General features: G+C 35.1%; 2 protein-coding genes across 5 annotated transcripts in view; one reads left to right on the forward strand and one right to left on the reverse strand.

Annotated features, from left to right (window-relative positions):
- LOC145673132 (cartilage acidic protein 1-like) overlaps positions 1–5,391 on the reverse strand; it is a 58,605-nt gene extending 53,214 nt beyond the window's left edge. Inside the window, exon 1 of one of the 4 annotated variants that reach the window (XM_081742534.1) lies at positions 5,303–5,391. The gene's annotated coding sequence lies outside the window, so the exon portion shown is untranslated. Of the gene's footprint in view, positions 1–4,866; positions 5,002–5,302 lie in introns of those variants that run through there. The other 3 variants (XM_081742535.1, XM_081742536.1, XM_081742537.1) reach the window with 3 other exon arrangements.
- Positions 5,392–5,588: 197 nt separating this feature from the next.
- Positions 5,589–18,187, forward strand: part of SMC2 (structural maintenance of chromosomes 2) — a 76,318-nt gene continuing 63,719 nt past the window's right edge. The window contains exon 1 of the mRNA XM_081742533.1: positions 5,589–5,940. Within this exon, the coding sequence (XP_081598659.1) occupies positions 5,773–5,940 (168 nt within the window). The 5' untranslated portion in view covers positions 5,589–5,772. The remainder of the gene's footprint in view (positions 5,941–18,187) is intronic.

Consider the following 18,187-nt stretch of genomic DNA (forward strand, 5'->3'; position numbering starts at 1 on the left):
GAGAATAGAAAGAAATGCAGATCTCTTATTAAAAGTTTACAGGGGCACGGATTTAGAAATAAATGCAGAGAAAACTAAATGTATAGAAGTTCGTCGGAATCGTAACACTGCAAATTATGAATGCGTTAAAATATCAAATAATACTTTTGATAAAGTGGATACCAGGGTGGTAAAAAATCATGATTTTTTTCAAAAAAATCATTTTTGTTGATTTTTTTGATTTAAATCGATTTTTTTGATTTAAATCAAATATTTTTCTTCGTATAATATAAGTCGCGAACTGAAGAAAAAACATTAGGAAATAGTATTAAATGTTAATTATGTCATTTAAGTGAAAGTATTGGGTTTTAATTTTGAATTAATTCCCAATTGTTAACCTATTTCAATCCCAAACAATGTTTCTTAAGCATTAAGGAAAAAGTACAGCAATGTTTATCAACATGACACTTTTCTTTTCACGAAAGTTACTGATATTTGGCAGGGGCATATTTTTAAACAGTTGGAACTAGCTAGCGGCACGAAATACATATAAAGTACATAAATTTCGCCTAAAATTAATTAACTCACTCTATGACCTATGGAACCCGGAGGTTCAATGCCATGTTCACAAAAGCTCTCCTGACTTCTATCCTTAGTCAACTGAATCCAGTGTCTATTTTGTATTCTTATTTCTGCGAGATCCATCTTAATATTGTCCTCTCATCTGCGCCTAGGTCTTCCTAATGGTCGTTTACCGATTGGACTTCCAGTTAAAACTTTGAAAGCGTTCCTACTTTTTTCCATTCTAGCTACATGTCCTGCCCACCTGAGCCTCCAAGATTTGATGACCCTAAAAATGTTTGGTGAATGGTATAAATTATGCAGTTCCCATCATGAAGTTTTCGCCATTCCTCATTTCCTTTTCCTTTTGGTTCCGAATATTCGTTTCAGGATTTTATTCTCAAATACTTTCAGTCTGCGTTCTTCCCTCAGCGTAAGCGATCATGTTTCACAATCATACAGCACAACAGGCATAATTATAGTTTTATATATTTTAAGCTTCAAATTCCTCGACAGAATTCGCGACGACAAGAGATTTTGAACTGAATAATAACACGAATTCTTGCAGGAATTCCAAAATAAAAAAAATCAAGATGATCAGTTCCAGAAGAACAAACATTTGTGATTGTTAAAAATATGCTTTGTGTGACGTGAAAAACAGTTCAAATGTGAGTTGTCTGTGCATTTAAGACATCTATACATAGCAATTTGCCGCACACGTTTTTATACTTTTCTGTTGGCTATTTTATTTCCTCTGACATTTTTTCCTGCACAGGCGCGGCAAATTTTCTGCGATCACATCGCAGATCGCGGCATGTTCTGCAATAGGGTCAAGTATCCACTTTATCAAAAGTATTTATTATTCGATATTTTAACGCATCCAAAATTTGTCGTATTACGATCCCGAGGAACTTCTATGTATTTAGTACATAAATTTCGCCCAAAATTTTAATTTTTTTTTTTTTTGTTTCGGAGAGGGGATCGGACCCCTCTAAATACGCCCCTATTATCTGGAAACAAACAAATAGACGTGGACACAAAAGAGTTTTCATCTTAAATGTCCCCGTTGTAATAAAAATTTTAAAACCCTGTGTTACAAAGAGAAGAAAGCAGGGTTCACCCGTAACCCGTTCAAACGGGATTTTCCCTGATTGTTCCCTATATGATATTCGTTTTCATACTGTGCTTACATACATTTGAGTCTCATTGTATTATGATTATTATCTTCCATAATCAAAATAACAGAAGAGAAACGGGATTTTACTTACTTTCACTTTAAATTAATTCATTTCGGAATTTGATTTAAATCAACGATTTTTATTTAAAAAATCAAGTGATTTAAATCTTGATTAAAATCGTGATTTAAATCAGACTGATTTAAATCAATCCACCCTGGTGGATACTTTCAAATATCTAGGATCAATATTAACAGACCAAAACCATAGTCATGAAGAAATTAAATGTCGACTAAAAGCATGAAATTCGTGTTGTTATACAGTTCAAAATCTTCTGTCGTAGCGAATTCTGTCGAGGAATTTGAAGCTTAAAATCTATAAAACGATTATCATGCCTGTTGTTCTGTATGGTTGAGAAACAGGATAGAACATAGACTAATCCTCTGAGGGAAGAACATAGACTGAAAGTATTTGAGAAGATCCTAAGACGAATATTCGGACCCAAGAGGAACGGGAATGTGGAAACATCATAACGAGGAACTACATATTTTGAACCGTTTACCAATCATTGTTGGGATCATCAAATCTAGGAGGCTCACGTGGGCAAGGCAAGTAGCCAAAAAGGAAAAACGACCACTAGGAAGACCTAGGCGCAGATGGAAGGACAATATTAAGATGGATGAGTAGATGGGAGGCCACTATTAAGATGGATCTCGCAGAAATAGGAATAAAAACTAGATCCAGTTGGCCAAGGATTAGGATTTAGATTTCTGGGCTTTCGGCACCTATGGCTATATAACCCGTGTTGTTTGAGGAATGATCCCTCGGCGAGCACACTATTCGGGGAAAGGAAAGGAAAGGAAGAGACCTGAGACCTATAAGTTAGGTAAAATACCGCCATTTGCCTGGTGTGAATGAGGAAAACCCCATTCAGAATGGCTGGCCTGATAAAGCTATCAACACTTTTTCGACCGAGGATAGAAGTCAACAGAGAGCTTTTGTGAGCGCGGCATTGAACCTCCACGTTCCACCTAGGCCATATAGTTAGTTAATTTTCCATCGATGTTTATACAGATTATTCGTAGCTTGTATTCGACGGCAACGGCCAAAATAATGTTAATAGATTCTTGTCCAATATCCTTTACGTCGAAGAGGATTACGCCCAAATTGTCCAATGTCGAGCCGTTTCTTTACCCTTATGCTCGATATTCTGTTATATCGAATCGCTAGTTATAATTCATCCCTCACAAATTCTTTTCAGTATATTACAACACAAACCTACGGTTATGATGTGATCCTCAGCTTTACACAAATTCGACATACTCACTTATAAGTTATGTACCATGAGTGGTATGCAAGTTAATTATTCCAAACCAAAAATATGGTTTGTGGCAACTGGTCTCCAATGTCTTCATGTTCCTGCTCACACGCTATTGTTATCGTATAACAGCTGAAAATTCTAGGCACGAACTTAGTAGTTTTTAGTAAATCCTTTAATTAACATAATAATCACATATGGCAACCTCTCACAATATTAAATATTCTATCGCGCTTCTTACGCGCGATCTCTTCCTTTAATCCAAAGAATATGGTATGTCAATTCTTATTTGTGCGCTAAACTATGGTATGACGTCTTAATACCATTTTATTACCCACGTCTTGGCCAATCGACTTTTAGATGTTTTTTATGACAACAATATTTTTGTATTCATTGTAACATCCTTTTACTTCCTATCGATCGAGGTGGACTTAATTTCATGAATATTACATCTAAATGTCCAAGTTACAATACTTCATATTTACAGCTTATGAGCCAAGTTTAATTAATGGACCCATTACGGCGTTGTGGTTTCAAAGATGGCCTATTTAGTTTCAATATAGACCTAATAATCCATCAGACCTCCAACTGTACACAAGACTCCTCGTTATATACGATTATTATTGCTTCTATTATGGGCCTATCCATAATCAGCTTGCCACCAACCGAACCTATTAAATGTATTTATTTTTGTTTAAGAGATCATCATTTAGGACACTACACACCCTGAATTGTACATAACTTTCTGCAGTTTCAATGGTGTTTCATTTAGCGCAATCTTCATACCTGTTTTACCGCTCCATATACGCAGTGTAACGCATTTTCTTATACAAGATATATTTCCATATCTAGCCCATATGCACCATATCAACCCATTAGTGAATCTTGTTTAATTTTTTCTACGTGATTTAATAAGTGTTCTCGGGCTATTAGATATGAAGATATCGACATCAGATGTTTCGAATGCAGACATTGCATCCCTGAAGATGAATGCAATGTCTGCATTAGAAAAGTCGAATATCAATATCTGTACCTGGCTGACAGCCTCAGAACACTTAGACCTACTAAAAGGACTCTATGATTTTTTATCACTATATACCACTACCCAAGATCAACATTGTTGAATATACTTTGCTGTTACCTAGAATTTATATTTGGAACTAAGAAAATGTCAAACTGAAGTAAGTTATTGCATCGAAAAAAAAAAAAATCCCTGGTGTAGAAATCCTCACATTCTATGACTGAATACCAGAATTCCTTTCAAAACTATTATGACGATGTATGTAAGCCTAGGTATGAAGCTATTTACAAGTATACACGGAAAGTAGGAGCAACATCTTTCAGTTTTTAGCGAGCACCTATTTTGAAACAAAGGTCTGCTAGGTGCTATAGAAGGTACAAATGAACCTTTTCCTAAACTCTTTTCGTGCAGAATGAAAATACTTTTTGCAAGAGAACCGCACTCTTAAAATATAACTCTGTATGCTAACGCCCAGTGAAACACAAAATGCATAAAAGACAGTACTTAGCTTAATGGTTGAATTTATGGAGGAAATATTTTCTTTAACTTCTTAGATCTCTCTATTATATGTTTATCCCATGACACAAAAAGTACGACGAAGCATACTACTGTCGTTTATGAAACACGTTAATTTGATTAATGTTTCATTAACATAATCCTCTATATTCCTAACCTTATTCTGTACACGAGTATTATGGTCAAAATGTTACACACTCCCTATATCCTACTAATCTTACTTCCGTAATAAGTTCACGATTAATTATAAATTATTTAGCATAAAGTAGCTTAAGTCTTCCTTAACTAAGACACACCAGAAACCAAATCGCCTACATGCCTAATTCACAAGCAATAAAAAGACTCATACGTGTCTCACACCCAAACCACATTCCACGACTGTCACTTATGCTATGTTTACATGCGCTACAGTGTAGTCATTTATTCCAACCAGTAGTACCAGTTATAACGAGAAGAGACCCCAATTTAAAATATAAATAATTGTTGTATGAGGTACCAAACTTATGATACATAGCTTTACATAGCGTAGTTATCATAAGATTACATTGAACCTTTTTGTTGCAAACAGGCTGCATATAACTAGAGAACATACATTTTATAGAAAAGAAATAAATATATTACTTCACAAAAAAAAAAAGTTGAGAACTCTCATAACTCGAAGTTTAGCGTTGTTGTACTACCGTTTCGAAAATTAGAGAATTACAATACATAGATTACAACTGCATAAATTACCTAATCTCCTATTTATTTCCAGCCTCGCAGCTAGCAGTACCAGGTACAACAACACGAAGTAGAGATTGAAATTGAAAGCAAAACTAGCAGACGACTCATTAGTTCAATTCAAAAGCTAAACTAATATTGTCACTTATTCTGAAAGGGACAATATTAGTTTAAAATTAAAAATAAAAAACTATTTTCTGTTTGAATAACAGTGATGTGTATTTATAATCAACATATGATAAAAATGTAATTTTAGTGAGTTACAAGAAAATATAACATTAGTGAATTTGAATCATTTTGTAAATGCATTATGGCGGGAGAGTTGCCGCCAAAGGATAAGTTATCAAGTTGGTAAAGGAAAGAAATGGAAGTTTGTTTTGAATCTGTTCCGTGTGCTTTCTTGTGGTGTATTTTCAATAATTGTTGACATTTTTCGTTGCTAACGTCTTCTCTGAATTGAGAATTGTATATTAGCAATCACAATGTACATCAAATCCATGGTAATAGACGGTTTCAAATCGTACGGACAGAGAACGGAAATAAATGGATTTGATCCACTATTTAATGCTATTACAGGATTAAATGGAAGTGGAAAATCAAATATATTGGATGCTATTTGCTTTTTATTGGGATTAACAAATCTTACACATGTAAGTAGTAGCCAGTTAAGAAATTTACATTGAATTTTGCTTTTGTTTTTGACAGTAAATAATAGTGTAGAGTACAGATTAAGTTTAAATACTCTAGAGTAATTGTTTGTAGTGCCTTTATTTTTAACCTTAACCTCCACGGAAGAAATGTGGTTTAGCAGACAACCCTAATTCAAACGAATTGGTAAATCCAAAAACGACTAATTCAGTATTTCAGTTTCTCTAAATGTGAAAGACAGTTCTTGGTGCAAATCTAGCTTATGGATCGATACACAAATTAATGGTATATATAGACCTTTTTGCAGGAAATGTAGATTTATTAAAGGTGAAGATTTATTGTACGGATCTATACGGTACATAAATTCATTGCATATATAACCTACTACTTTTTCAGTAAATTGACACTGTAATTTAACCCTTAGTTGGTAATATCCGTCTCCCAGGCGGATACACGATATTTTTTTGTTCAGAGTTCGTACGCATATTCACGGTTTGATCTGACAGTTCACCTATGCTTTAGTTGTGGGTTGACTAAGATATTTTGTGGTGGTGGTCGCGTGTCTAGCTCATCGTTGCAAACTTCGAAGTGTATAAAGTTATTGTACGCCGTCTCGCAAGCGGATATTACTGTAAGGGTAATATATTTTGTCCGTCTAAGTGACGGATATTATTTTATACTGACAACTATTAATATTCGTGTGTTTTCTTTCGTTTCGAAAATCAATATTTTAAGATGTCAAGTAGAAAAGGTATACCACAAAGGAGTAGAGCTATACTACAACTGGTTATAGAACAATTACAGATGGCTGTAATCAGAAACTGATTATGATTACAGATCCATGATTCGTATGTTCCTAAACAAGATCATTTATCGTCAACAGGTCATGTCAGCAATCCAGAAATAGATTTTAATTACGTCACGCTAACATTTTTAAGTCGGTGCTTGAAAACTTGGTGTCACTTTTTTCAATTCACTGCACTGGACTTCATGCTTTTCGTGCAACTATGTCTCTGGAAAGATGTAAAGTTTTGCTAACGGCTCTTAGGTTTGATGATACAGCTACTCGTGAACGAAGGAAAAGAAAGAATTCTCCAGCAGCAGTGTGTGTTTTTAATAAGATCATTTCTAATTGTCAGAAGGCATATTCTATTGAGATACAAATGCGTGTTGATAATATTCTACAAGATATATGCTTAGGAATAGATTCTCAGCGGTGACGCATGTTGTATTGAACTCATGGGTACATACACAAGTGAATTACGACATGCTTCACTATTCAGTTAATGAATTTTGTTACGTAATATGAATTCTCTAGGTGTAACTAAACCTTATTGGAAACTGACTTACACCACTTTGGCTTCAAACGTCTCAATTGTGTGTGTCCGTCTATGAGGCGGATATTACTGTTATAGCTTATTTTTTGGATGTTACCAACTAAGGGTTAAGCATGTACCGTATTTTTGAGGTGCAGACTTGCATTCTTGTGTGTAGATTCACTGAAGGGGTTAAGTGTGCGTACACGATAAAGACTACTGTGCAAAGGACACTTATCAATTTGTCCTAGGTGACCACTAAAAAGCACAAATGCTATCTATCCGATTAAGGGCAGGAACGTAACAAAGGGTCCCAAGCATTAGCGAGGAGTGCATCCGTAAGAAGCAGGCGCGTCACATGACGGTGGGTATAATTAAACTGGGATAGCGCAGAACTCTCTGTGTGTGGCATAAAAACACTTTACATATCGGATTATGTATTTGTACGTTACTAAAGACGTTAAGTAATATCCAAATCTGTTTTCATTCCTTCCAAAGTTTTACTCTGTAGTGTGTGTGGTACAGGCAGACAAACGAACAAATGTACATCGAGTCATGCCAGGAGCCTCAATGACGTTTGCCAAATATTAATACCAAATAGCTATATTAATTTAAAACAAATACATAATTCATCAAAATAATAAATATTTTTCAACGTTAAAATAAATGTTTTTATTGTTAAAGCTTACTTTCGATACTTTGTGCGTTCAGTTACGGGAATTTCCCAAGCACTTGTTGCAATACGGTTCTTTTCCGAAAATTAATTTAAAACAATTAACAAAGATATAATGGGTTAACTTTACAACGCTCGCTCCAGCAGGTATACTCACTCAGAAACGAGAAATTACACATTAATAATTTTATAAAAAGGGATCAAAACTTACATAACCTTAAGCTAATCCGTTCCTAACTCCTACCCTACTTATTATATCGGCTGATATTTAGTATCTCCCCCAATCTGGCACATATAAGATTTACAGTGTGTTACTTACTTTACAAAATATAGCTGAGCAAGGGACAGCTAGCGAAGGGAATTAGAAGTCCCAGAGCCCTTGTTATTGTGCCTTTTATCACAATTTAGACAAAAACAAGGTACTCGGCTCTGGAATCATGGAACGAGTTGGGGGAGATACTATACATTATTCGGCGTAAACTCTAAACTCCGATAAACAAAATATTTGTATCCTTCCGCTTGTCACAAATATGATTGGCTAGTGATGTATCACTCCCACTCCCCACGGGGAGGAGCAAATTATACACGTCCATTTTGACAATACTGTTTCGTGTTGTCCAGGTACTTACAGCAGCACCAGAAAAAAAAAAACTCGAAAGATTAAAAAAAAAATATATTTGAATTTCGCTCGTAAACAATTGTTGCTTAGTGAGTAAAGGCTTGCCTTGTTGGTGTTTCACCACAACACTCGCGGAACTGGGATTCATGCCAGTCATCTTTCAGACTTTAAAAGCAGAACACCCGTCCACAGTTGAGTTGGCGCCATAATTACTGCGCATGCGTAGTGTTTATTTCTATTGTTTCATTAGCCACACTCGATTGCAGTATTATTAGATAATCCGTATTATATTTTTGTTATTTATAATAATATAGCAGTTTTATATGAAGCTTCATAGTAAAAGTAATAATGCAATCATATGAACTATTTTGCGGAGGAGTACAAGCGTCGGTAGGACAACAGCAAATCAGCGAGATTTAGTTTCACGTGGCTTTGTTTATCGCAGTTTAGAGCTTACGCTGAATAATGTATAAATGCCATCCTTTATATCTTACTCTACTCTACTATACTTTTTAAAAGGACCCTACTTATCGATGCGCAGCTGGAGCGTGTCTTGTAAAGTTTACCCGATATAATTAATATTTTATGAAGTAAATGTCTTAAACGAAGTTAAATATCTTCCAGCATAAAATAAATAGTTTTATTGTTGAAGTATTCACTTCCGATGCTTTGTGGGTTCAGTTGCGCGAGTTTTCCGAGTACTTCTTTCACAACGGGTTATCCCTGAAAATACACCTTGCTTTACTGTACATCGAAACTTCCATTAGTACGGAAGTTTGAATTCAGCATTTGAACAGTAAGCGTTACGTAGTCTTAGGAATTCCGAGCATTAAGCTTCTTAAATTTCACAAGAATGCTTATTTGGAGGGTAGCAACAAATGACAACTAAACTGTACTGAAGAGTATTGTTACCATCAGAGGTGAGAAATAATACTAATAGTTTGACTAATGTATTTACATATTTATTGGTAGTACCAGCACCTATGATCTTAAACGCGTCAACGTATGAGGGATAACGTCCCTCGGTGGCGCCGAGTCGGGGAGCACGCTATTCACGAAAAGTATTTTCTAAAATATAAAATTGCGTGTATTACTTCAAATCGGCTATAAACATAATCCATACTTTGATTTGTTCTATAATTATCTGAAGCTGAGTGAGCTGAAGAAGTTTATTCATTCAGTGCATTCAGAACTTTATAAAGGTCTTATGTTGAATGTTGTTATATACCTTAACTTGAAAGCATTTAATTCGCCCAAAGAAAGTCCAAAATATGATAAAAACCATTTGCAATGTGAACACCTTAGTTGTACCAATAATATACTAACAAAAAGATAAAAAAAAAAGTCCTGTCTGATGGTCATCATGAGTTAATAATAATAATAATAATAATAATAATAAATTTTATTGTCGAATCAGCTACATAGCCATAGACAACGTCAAATTATAACTTACTACAATAATGTACAGCAATAGTGATTGTTCATTATCTACAATAAGTGCTAAAGTACTAAAGTTCACCACAATAACATATCTTAAATATTATTACCTTACAAAAATTAAATATTATCGTATTCAAAAAACTCATCTATTGAATAAAATGGTGTTTTTACTAACCAAGAATATAATCTATTTTTGAAGCTACCCATAGGTAGTTGTGTCAGTTCTATAGGTAATTTATTATATAACCTCACACTCATGGCTTCATAGCTATTTTGTGATTTTGTTAATCTCAAATATGGTACGTTGACACGTCTATTATTCCTAGTGTTGTATGAGTGTATGTCATGCCTATAGTGTATTTCCGACGTTTTGCCCTTTATGTACATCAACACATTGTATATATATAAATTGATTACCGTCATTATTTTTAATCTTATGAATAATGGTTTACAATGACACGTATTCTCTGCATTCATCATTATTCTCACAACTTTTTTCTGTAACAACAGAACGTCCTTCACATGGCTACCATTTCCCCACTGTCTTCATTTTACTTCATAATGGATCCCTTATATATGGATGCGTGCATAATACATTGCACTTATTTTGATGTATTTCTGTGTTATTAGATATGTCAGAGATAATATTTCCACACATTTTGATTACTTACACAATGTTCTTTGAAAATGCCATTACATATTCCTTCTGTAAATTTATGGATCCCTTAAGCTGTACTTGCACCCAATTTTTATAAAAAAAAAAAAAAAAAAAAAAAAAAAAAAAAAAAAAAAAAAAAAAAAAAAAATCCGAGAATCGTATCTGTAAGTTTTCGATCTTCAATGCCGACACAGTTTATGATGCATAGATTTGTATTATTTGCAGGAGAAATATCTAATATTATTTCAAAAGAGGAATGTAGTAAAAATGTACTGTAATTTATATATATGACAGTTCACGTATTGAAATTACTTGTAGTTAGGACAGTGAATCAGCATGGAACGGTGTTTGCCATAAACTAATTCAATTCGCAGAGAAACAATAATGCAAGTTGAAGAGCTAACCAAAATTTGACAATTTTGAGATTCAATTTTTTTTTTACATGTATCAAAAACTTATTATCCAGGTTAGTTTTTAATATGTATTATAATGTTCTATACGCTCAATTACTAATTAATTGAAGGGGCACTTGCAGTATTTCTTCTAAGTTTTAGTCTATTTCCATTTTTCCGTGGAGACGTGAGGACGTACAATGTTTCTCTATTTTTCCTCTAAAGGGTTATTCCATATCAATCACAACAAACATTTTAGATTAACCCTCTCAGAATTTGGAGGTTTTACATCACTTGAAGATATTGTAAGATTGAAAAATAACAGATTCTTTCCTAGTAAGATAGTGAAATCAGCCCTTGATCCAGATTGGGTCGTTATTGACCCAGAAGGTTACCCTTGACCTAAAACTACCTTAAACTTCGCTTACCGAATTATCCTATCATACATGCTCAAAATTGATTTTTATTTATTTATTTATTTATTTTTTATTTTGGTGGCTGTGGTCGAAATATTTTGAGTTTCACAGATTGTAGATACTATCTAAGTGTAAATGTGCAATTTTTTTTCAAAACCATTGATGCTCATTTTCTTTCTGTTTGTGCGTGTTGAAAATTTCAAAAAAATATAGGAAAACATTTTTGGAGGGACACGTCGCTGATTTTTTGGTTAAAAAAATTATTATATCCTTAGTTACAAAATATATTTTTATCGGGGCCTGAAAGTGACGGCAACGTTGCCAAATAATAATAATAATAATAATAATAAAACTGAAAACAAACGTGTTTTTCCACCATTTTAGGGCTCTCAAGGTGAAGACCCCTTCAAACAATCCTTTGCCAGAGTTCACAATTTTCCTTTCTCTTGCCTCCCTTGTGCTTCTATCGTTCTTCGGCTGCTTCTATTGTGTCCATTTCGGAACAGAAACATCAAGTATATCTCCGTAACAATGCTTCCACTTCAACCGAGTCTTGCACAACAAAGTTATACTTACGTCGCGTCGCCTTCTCGTAGAGACCTGCACGGGTCGAATTTTTCGGCCCGAGCCCAATCCAACCCGGATGTACGTAGGCTCGGCCCGAAAAGTTTTGGAGATTTTTGACCCGAGCCCGGCCCGGCCCGGGCCCGATAAATTTTCAAAGTTTCATTTTGTAACATTTTTCACGGGCACACTTCAACATTGGCCTTTGTTCTAATTATCGTGTAACGAATGTCAATAATTATTAAAGAATTGCAATTAATCGGCTCCAGTCCGGCCCGACCTGAAGAGAAACCAGTGTCGGCCCGCCCAAGCCCGACCCGTGCTTGCTTCACTGGCCGCACACAGTGACGCTCTCAGTTAACTGCATCGGGAAACGGCGATTCGCTACCGATGAATAATGTTTTCCCATAACTGACGTTTCGAATACGCATTAGAGGCAGCGGAAAACAAGTACGCATTCTGTTTCTATGTTTCACCTGGAATCGAAGTAACTCTACGCACCTTGTTATTGTTGAGGGACCAGCAATTATTTGGATAACTATCAGATAACAAAAAACCCGTTTTGTTTCAGATTCTGTGTACCATATTTACCAATTTACTTTCTTTGTTTTCATTTTGCTTTGATGTTTTGAGCTGTATTTCGATGCTGTTTTGTTTCTTCATTTACAGGTATCTACATTTTATTCCAAAAAGTTTGGGAGCATTGATTACGGCAAAACTTTTCTAAGTTCAACTTCAGTTATCTTCGGAAACGTTAAACCAAAAAATGGCAATTTCGACCCTCCCCCCCTCCCAAGTCAACTTTTGTAATCGGCAGACATTGTGCAAATGTATTTAAATATAATAAGACATGTTGAAATGTTATACTAAGTGTAGAAAACAAGTGAAATTGATTGAAAAACTTAACGATACAATATTTCGAAACTATGTATACATGTGAAAATATGCTGGTTCTGTCATTTATGTTTCCATACGTATAAGAACATTTCCAATAAAAGAAAAGACATTGAAAACTTTCAAATGAAAAGGTATATCAAATTGGGCGGCATTCAAAAGCTCCCAAGAAATAACTAATGGTATCGTTTATCCCATACAGATACACCAAAGGGGTTACTAGTGATGACACGTCAAACTACAAGTTCAATTTCTTTCGATACGACGAAGTAAAATCTAACTCTAGGTTATTTTCTCAGAAAGAGTTCGGAGTTGAATATTTCTATCTCGTAGTGCGTATGCCACGGAGGCTTACTGCTTGAGGTGCTCGTGATAAGTGAGTGATCCCGTGAAACAAGGGTTAAGGGAAAAATTTCAAATGGAAAGGTATATCGCACTAGATAGCATTCGAAAATTCGTAAAAGAAACAGAAATGACAAAGCCAGCATGTCCTCATATGTATACATATTTTCGAAATATTGTATCATTAAATATTTCAATCAATGTTACTTTTTCTACACAACATTTCGACATGTATTAAACCTTAGAGAAGAAAAAAAAAATCTGCACACATTTTCCCGATTACGAAGGTTGGTAGGCCTCGAATGTGGGATCTTTGGTTAACTGTTTACGAAAATACTCGAAGTTGGTCTTAGAAAAGTTTTGTCTCAAAACAGCCATTATCAATGCTCTTAACCTTTCTGGAATAAGGTGTACATGCTTGTAAATAAAGAAACGAAACAGCAACGAAATACAGCTTACCTCATCAAAGATAAATGAAAACAAAGAAAGTAAATTGATAAATATGGTACACAGAATCGGAAACAAAACGGGTTTTTTGTTATCCGATAATTATCCAAATAATTACTGGTCTCTCTACAATAACAGGTGCGTAGAGTTACTTCGATTCCAGATGAAACATAGAAATGGAAGGCGTACTTGTTTTTCCGCTGCCTCTAATGCGTATTCGAAACGTCAGTTATGGGAAAACATTATTCATCGGTAGCGAATCGCCGTTTCCCGATGCAGTTTACAGAGAGCGTCACTGTGTGTGGCTAGTGAAGCAAGCACTGGTAGATACGAGAAGGCGACGCGACGTAAGTGTAACTTTGTTGTGCAAGACTCGGTTGAAGTGGAAGCATTGTTACGGAGATATATTTGGTGTTTCTGTTCCGAAATGGTCACAATCGAAGCAGCCAAAGAACGATAGAAGCAGAAGGGAGGCAAGAGAAAGGAAAATTGTGAACTCTGTCAAAGGATTGTTTGAATGGGCCCTCACCTTGAGAGCCCTAAAATGGTGGAAAAACTGTACGAAAAACACATTTGTTTTTGGTTTTATTTTATTTTTATTTTTTTGAAAACGTTGCCGTCACTTTCAGGCCCTAAAAAAAATATATTTTGTACCTAAGAGTATACAAATATTTTAACAAAAAAAATCAGCGACGTGTCCCTCCAAAGTTTTTTTTTCTACATTTTTTCGAAATTTTCAACACGCATAAAAACAAAGAAAATGAGCATCAATGGTTTTGAAAAAATTGCACATTTACACTTAGGTAGTATCTACAATCTGAAACTTTCAAAATATTTCGACCACCCCCACCAAAATTATAAAAATATTTAACTTTGAGCATGTATGATAGGATAATTCGGTAAGGGAAGGGAGTAGTTTTTTTTTTTAGGTCAATAACCTTTTGTTTCAATAACGACCCAATTTGGATCAAGGGCCGATTTCACTATATTACTAGGAGAGATCCTTTCAACTTTCTAGGTCAACGATTTTCGAAATTTCCAATTTTTGACAAAAAATTGCATATATTAGCTTGTTTAATTTGCATATATATCGGCTCCTAATTGATGTACGGAAGTGGAACTTGCGTCATTACAAAGCCCTTGTTTTAAGCATTTTAAGCTATACGAGTCAATAGGGGCTATTAAATAAGTATTTTCAAAAGATCGAATTCGAACTTTTAAATCCGATTTTCTCGAAAAATTTCAATTTGAAAATTTTCAAAACATCCCATATGTAGATTAGGCCTTTATAATATGATCCTATTAAAATATAATTTTTGGATTTTAATGGAATTGGCACATAGGCTTAGAAGGAAATTGTGTGAATACAGTGTTAGTATGCGCATGTTTAGTAGCCCATCTGCTTAATAATGGCTTAAATAATTTTGATGTGCATTCACTGGAATTTCCTTGCAGTGCAACATTTGGCAATCAGTTCAAATTATTCAAGTATAGTACATTTGTCTACCTAAAGTCTACTTTGAAGAAATCTAGTTCTGGAAAACTCTTGTAGTTCTTTGGACGTCGTCTCCAGGAATAGCATAATACTACCAGCAGGTTCTACTGGGCTCGTTGTATAGAATGACTTCTGATGAAAAACACAACACGTCTAACTTACTTGGATTATATATGAAAAAAAAAAAAAATAGCAGGGTGCAGAAACGTTACCTTTACCTGCCATCTTGATTAGTAGTGGTGACATATTCAAGCCACCAATTTTTTCGTAAATTATAGTCACATATCCATTAATTTCGCTTCATGGAAGCGTTGTCGATACAATTAGCGGATTCCGTTGGATGTTGAAGAGAAGAGCGTAGTCACTACAGACGTTCTGTCAGAAGGTTGAAAGACCTGAAGGTTTCGTGTCACTGAAATTTCATGAATATCTTCGAACCATTTTTTTAAATAAAGAAATTCATCAGGGTGAGTAACAAATACGAACTTAGTCCCTGTAATACTTTCCTTGGGTCAATCATGAAGTTTTACGGTTCCAAGCTTTGATCTAAGAACGAACGTTTTACTTGCTTTCCGTGTAGTCTCTTCAACCACCGCCTTCACCATCGCATGGGCTCTCATCTTCTACCCAGAAGTCTTGTTGGTATAAGCATAAATGCGAAAGGTTCTTACTATTCCTGTACTATGCAACTGAAACATCCGAGAAGTAAAAACTTTCTGAACAATGTCATATTTGATTCGGAGGAATTCCACAAACTTCTGAAAAGACTAGAGAGCTACAATGTCGTGCTCGGGATAGTCATATATTACATTCAGGGTATAGTGGTATGTTTTTAATTTTTTCGCTAATACAGTGTTTCTCAAAGTGTGGGTCGCGGACTGTTTGTAGGTGGGTCGCGAGAAGTTTTATTTTCAATTATGATTTTTTTTAATGCGGAAACATATGCTGTGAAGTATCAGAAAATGAAAATTGGAAGTGTTTGTTGATGAGGCGAAAAATAAGGGGTTACACAGGGGAGCACTGCCCTGTTAAACAATCAGTAGATGTTGGGATAGGATGGGAAGATAGTGGGTGAGTCAAAATCTGTCAGGGGGTAGGGCATTGTGTCGGAAGTAGTATTATCTCTTTGTTACCTTTGTATGGAAACACTTTAACCGTCTTTGTGCATGCGTACAGTTTCATATGATATACTTATTGTGAAAGAAATTTACATTACATTCCTCGATAGGCACCGACTGATATTCTCTAAACTAGTGCTATTCAAAGGAAGTACGCAATCATAAAATAAGCATATTTCCAATTTTATTGAATGATCGTAGTTGAAGATAATTTTGAAATTTCCCATGTTAATATTTTCGGAGGTGCAGTTTATCCCCCTTAAGTAGTCTTTTCATTGGTACACTGATCGTCCTTTTGTTGAGCCTCTATTTGTCCTCCTTTTTAATCAACAGAACATGTGTATTAAGTTTAATAAGTTCATTTCCATTTAATTTCTTTTAAACAGCTTCAGGGGTACACAATTGGACGACGAATTGTGTCTAGGGGTACAAGAGAGAAAAAAAGGTTGAATAGCACTACTCTAAACGACTGGACCACTACATTCATAAATTTACATTACAATTTAATTTGAAAGTGAGATATTTACAATAGACATAAAAATGAAACGAACTAAATTTGGATTTATTAAAATTTAAACATCGATCTGTACTTGTAACATTCGTGGTCGCTCGGGGTGTTCACAACATTCTCAAATAGATTTCATGTTAATCACTCTTACGGACTGGTATTGAACGAAGTGGAATTAGAGATATCATTTACAAAATTTAACTGCTTTGAAATACACCACCATTTCCTAAAATGTCAATGTGAATTTGAATAAAAGTAGGTGGGCCACAAATACTTTTTATTATTTAATGTGGGTCGCAGTAACGACAAGTTGGAGAACCACTGCGCTAATAAATAGCGAAGAGTGGACTGTAACTAACTTATTTAATATTCCAGTGAAATTATTGTGTATCATGTACTGCGAAGTCTCTTAATATTCTATTAAGTCATATCACCGACCTAAAGCTCTTTTTTTTTTTTTTTTTTTTAATTTAAAATGGACATTGGGAAAAATAGACTTAATTTCGAACTTTATTAACCAACCCTCGTAGATAAAAGGAAACAACTCTGATGCTTTCTTAATCGGTTTGGCATTTCGTACATTAGTGTTGGTAGGCCTCACTTCGATTTTTACTGCCATGTATGACCGAGGAACAAGGACTGTTCACGTGATAATAGCGTGCTTAGTGAATGTTCCTTTGAGTCTGATCTTCGGGACAATCACTTTCCACCTACGTACTTTTATAACTAAAAGCTTATTGGATAATAATTCTGGTCCCGACGCTAGGAGTGAACATCGGGTTTTTCCAGGTTGGCCGTATACAAGCTTTGGTTTGCTAACTAGAACGTTCAGTGTGTGTTTAGTACGCGTGCCTGTTTGGCACTTCGAAGAACACCCACCAAGGCGAGTAGTGTGCGTTATTTTCCAAGACTAAGAAAGAAGCGCTCCCCTCTTAAGGGTTGAGCTAAAGTAAAAGTTTGATTTTGCGAGTCGCATATAGTACCTGTTAATATTTTCAAGTGTGTCTATAGTATCAGTGTTACCGTAATGAACGTTTGAGTTCGAACCAGCGAGTAACAAGGAACTAAGAGCATCAGTTAAGACGATCACTCACTTCTATTAGCGGGAAGCTGAATTGGGATCCCGAAGTTAACATGCGCCGCTCCAAGCTTATCCTGGCCTCAGCTTAAAAAAACTTCTGCGAACCTGTCATCTAGTGGATTCTACCCCAGGGCCCGAATGATATCAGCTGACCGGTCGAAGATTAACTGTGAGTAGTTAAAACATTGATTCGTTAATTTATTTAAAAGCCATCACTTCGTTATACGTACTCAAACAGAATTAAAAAAGGAAATATTAAAATAATCAAAGAATGTCAATAATAGTT

This window comes from Thermobia domestica, chromosome 16 (genome assembly GCF_964235325.1).
Source record: "Thermobia domestica chromosome 16, izTheDome1.hap1.1, whole genome shotgun sequence".
NCBI lineage: Eukaryota > Metazoa > Arthropoda > Insecta > Zygentoma > Lepismatidae > Thermobia > Thermobia domestica.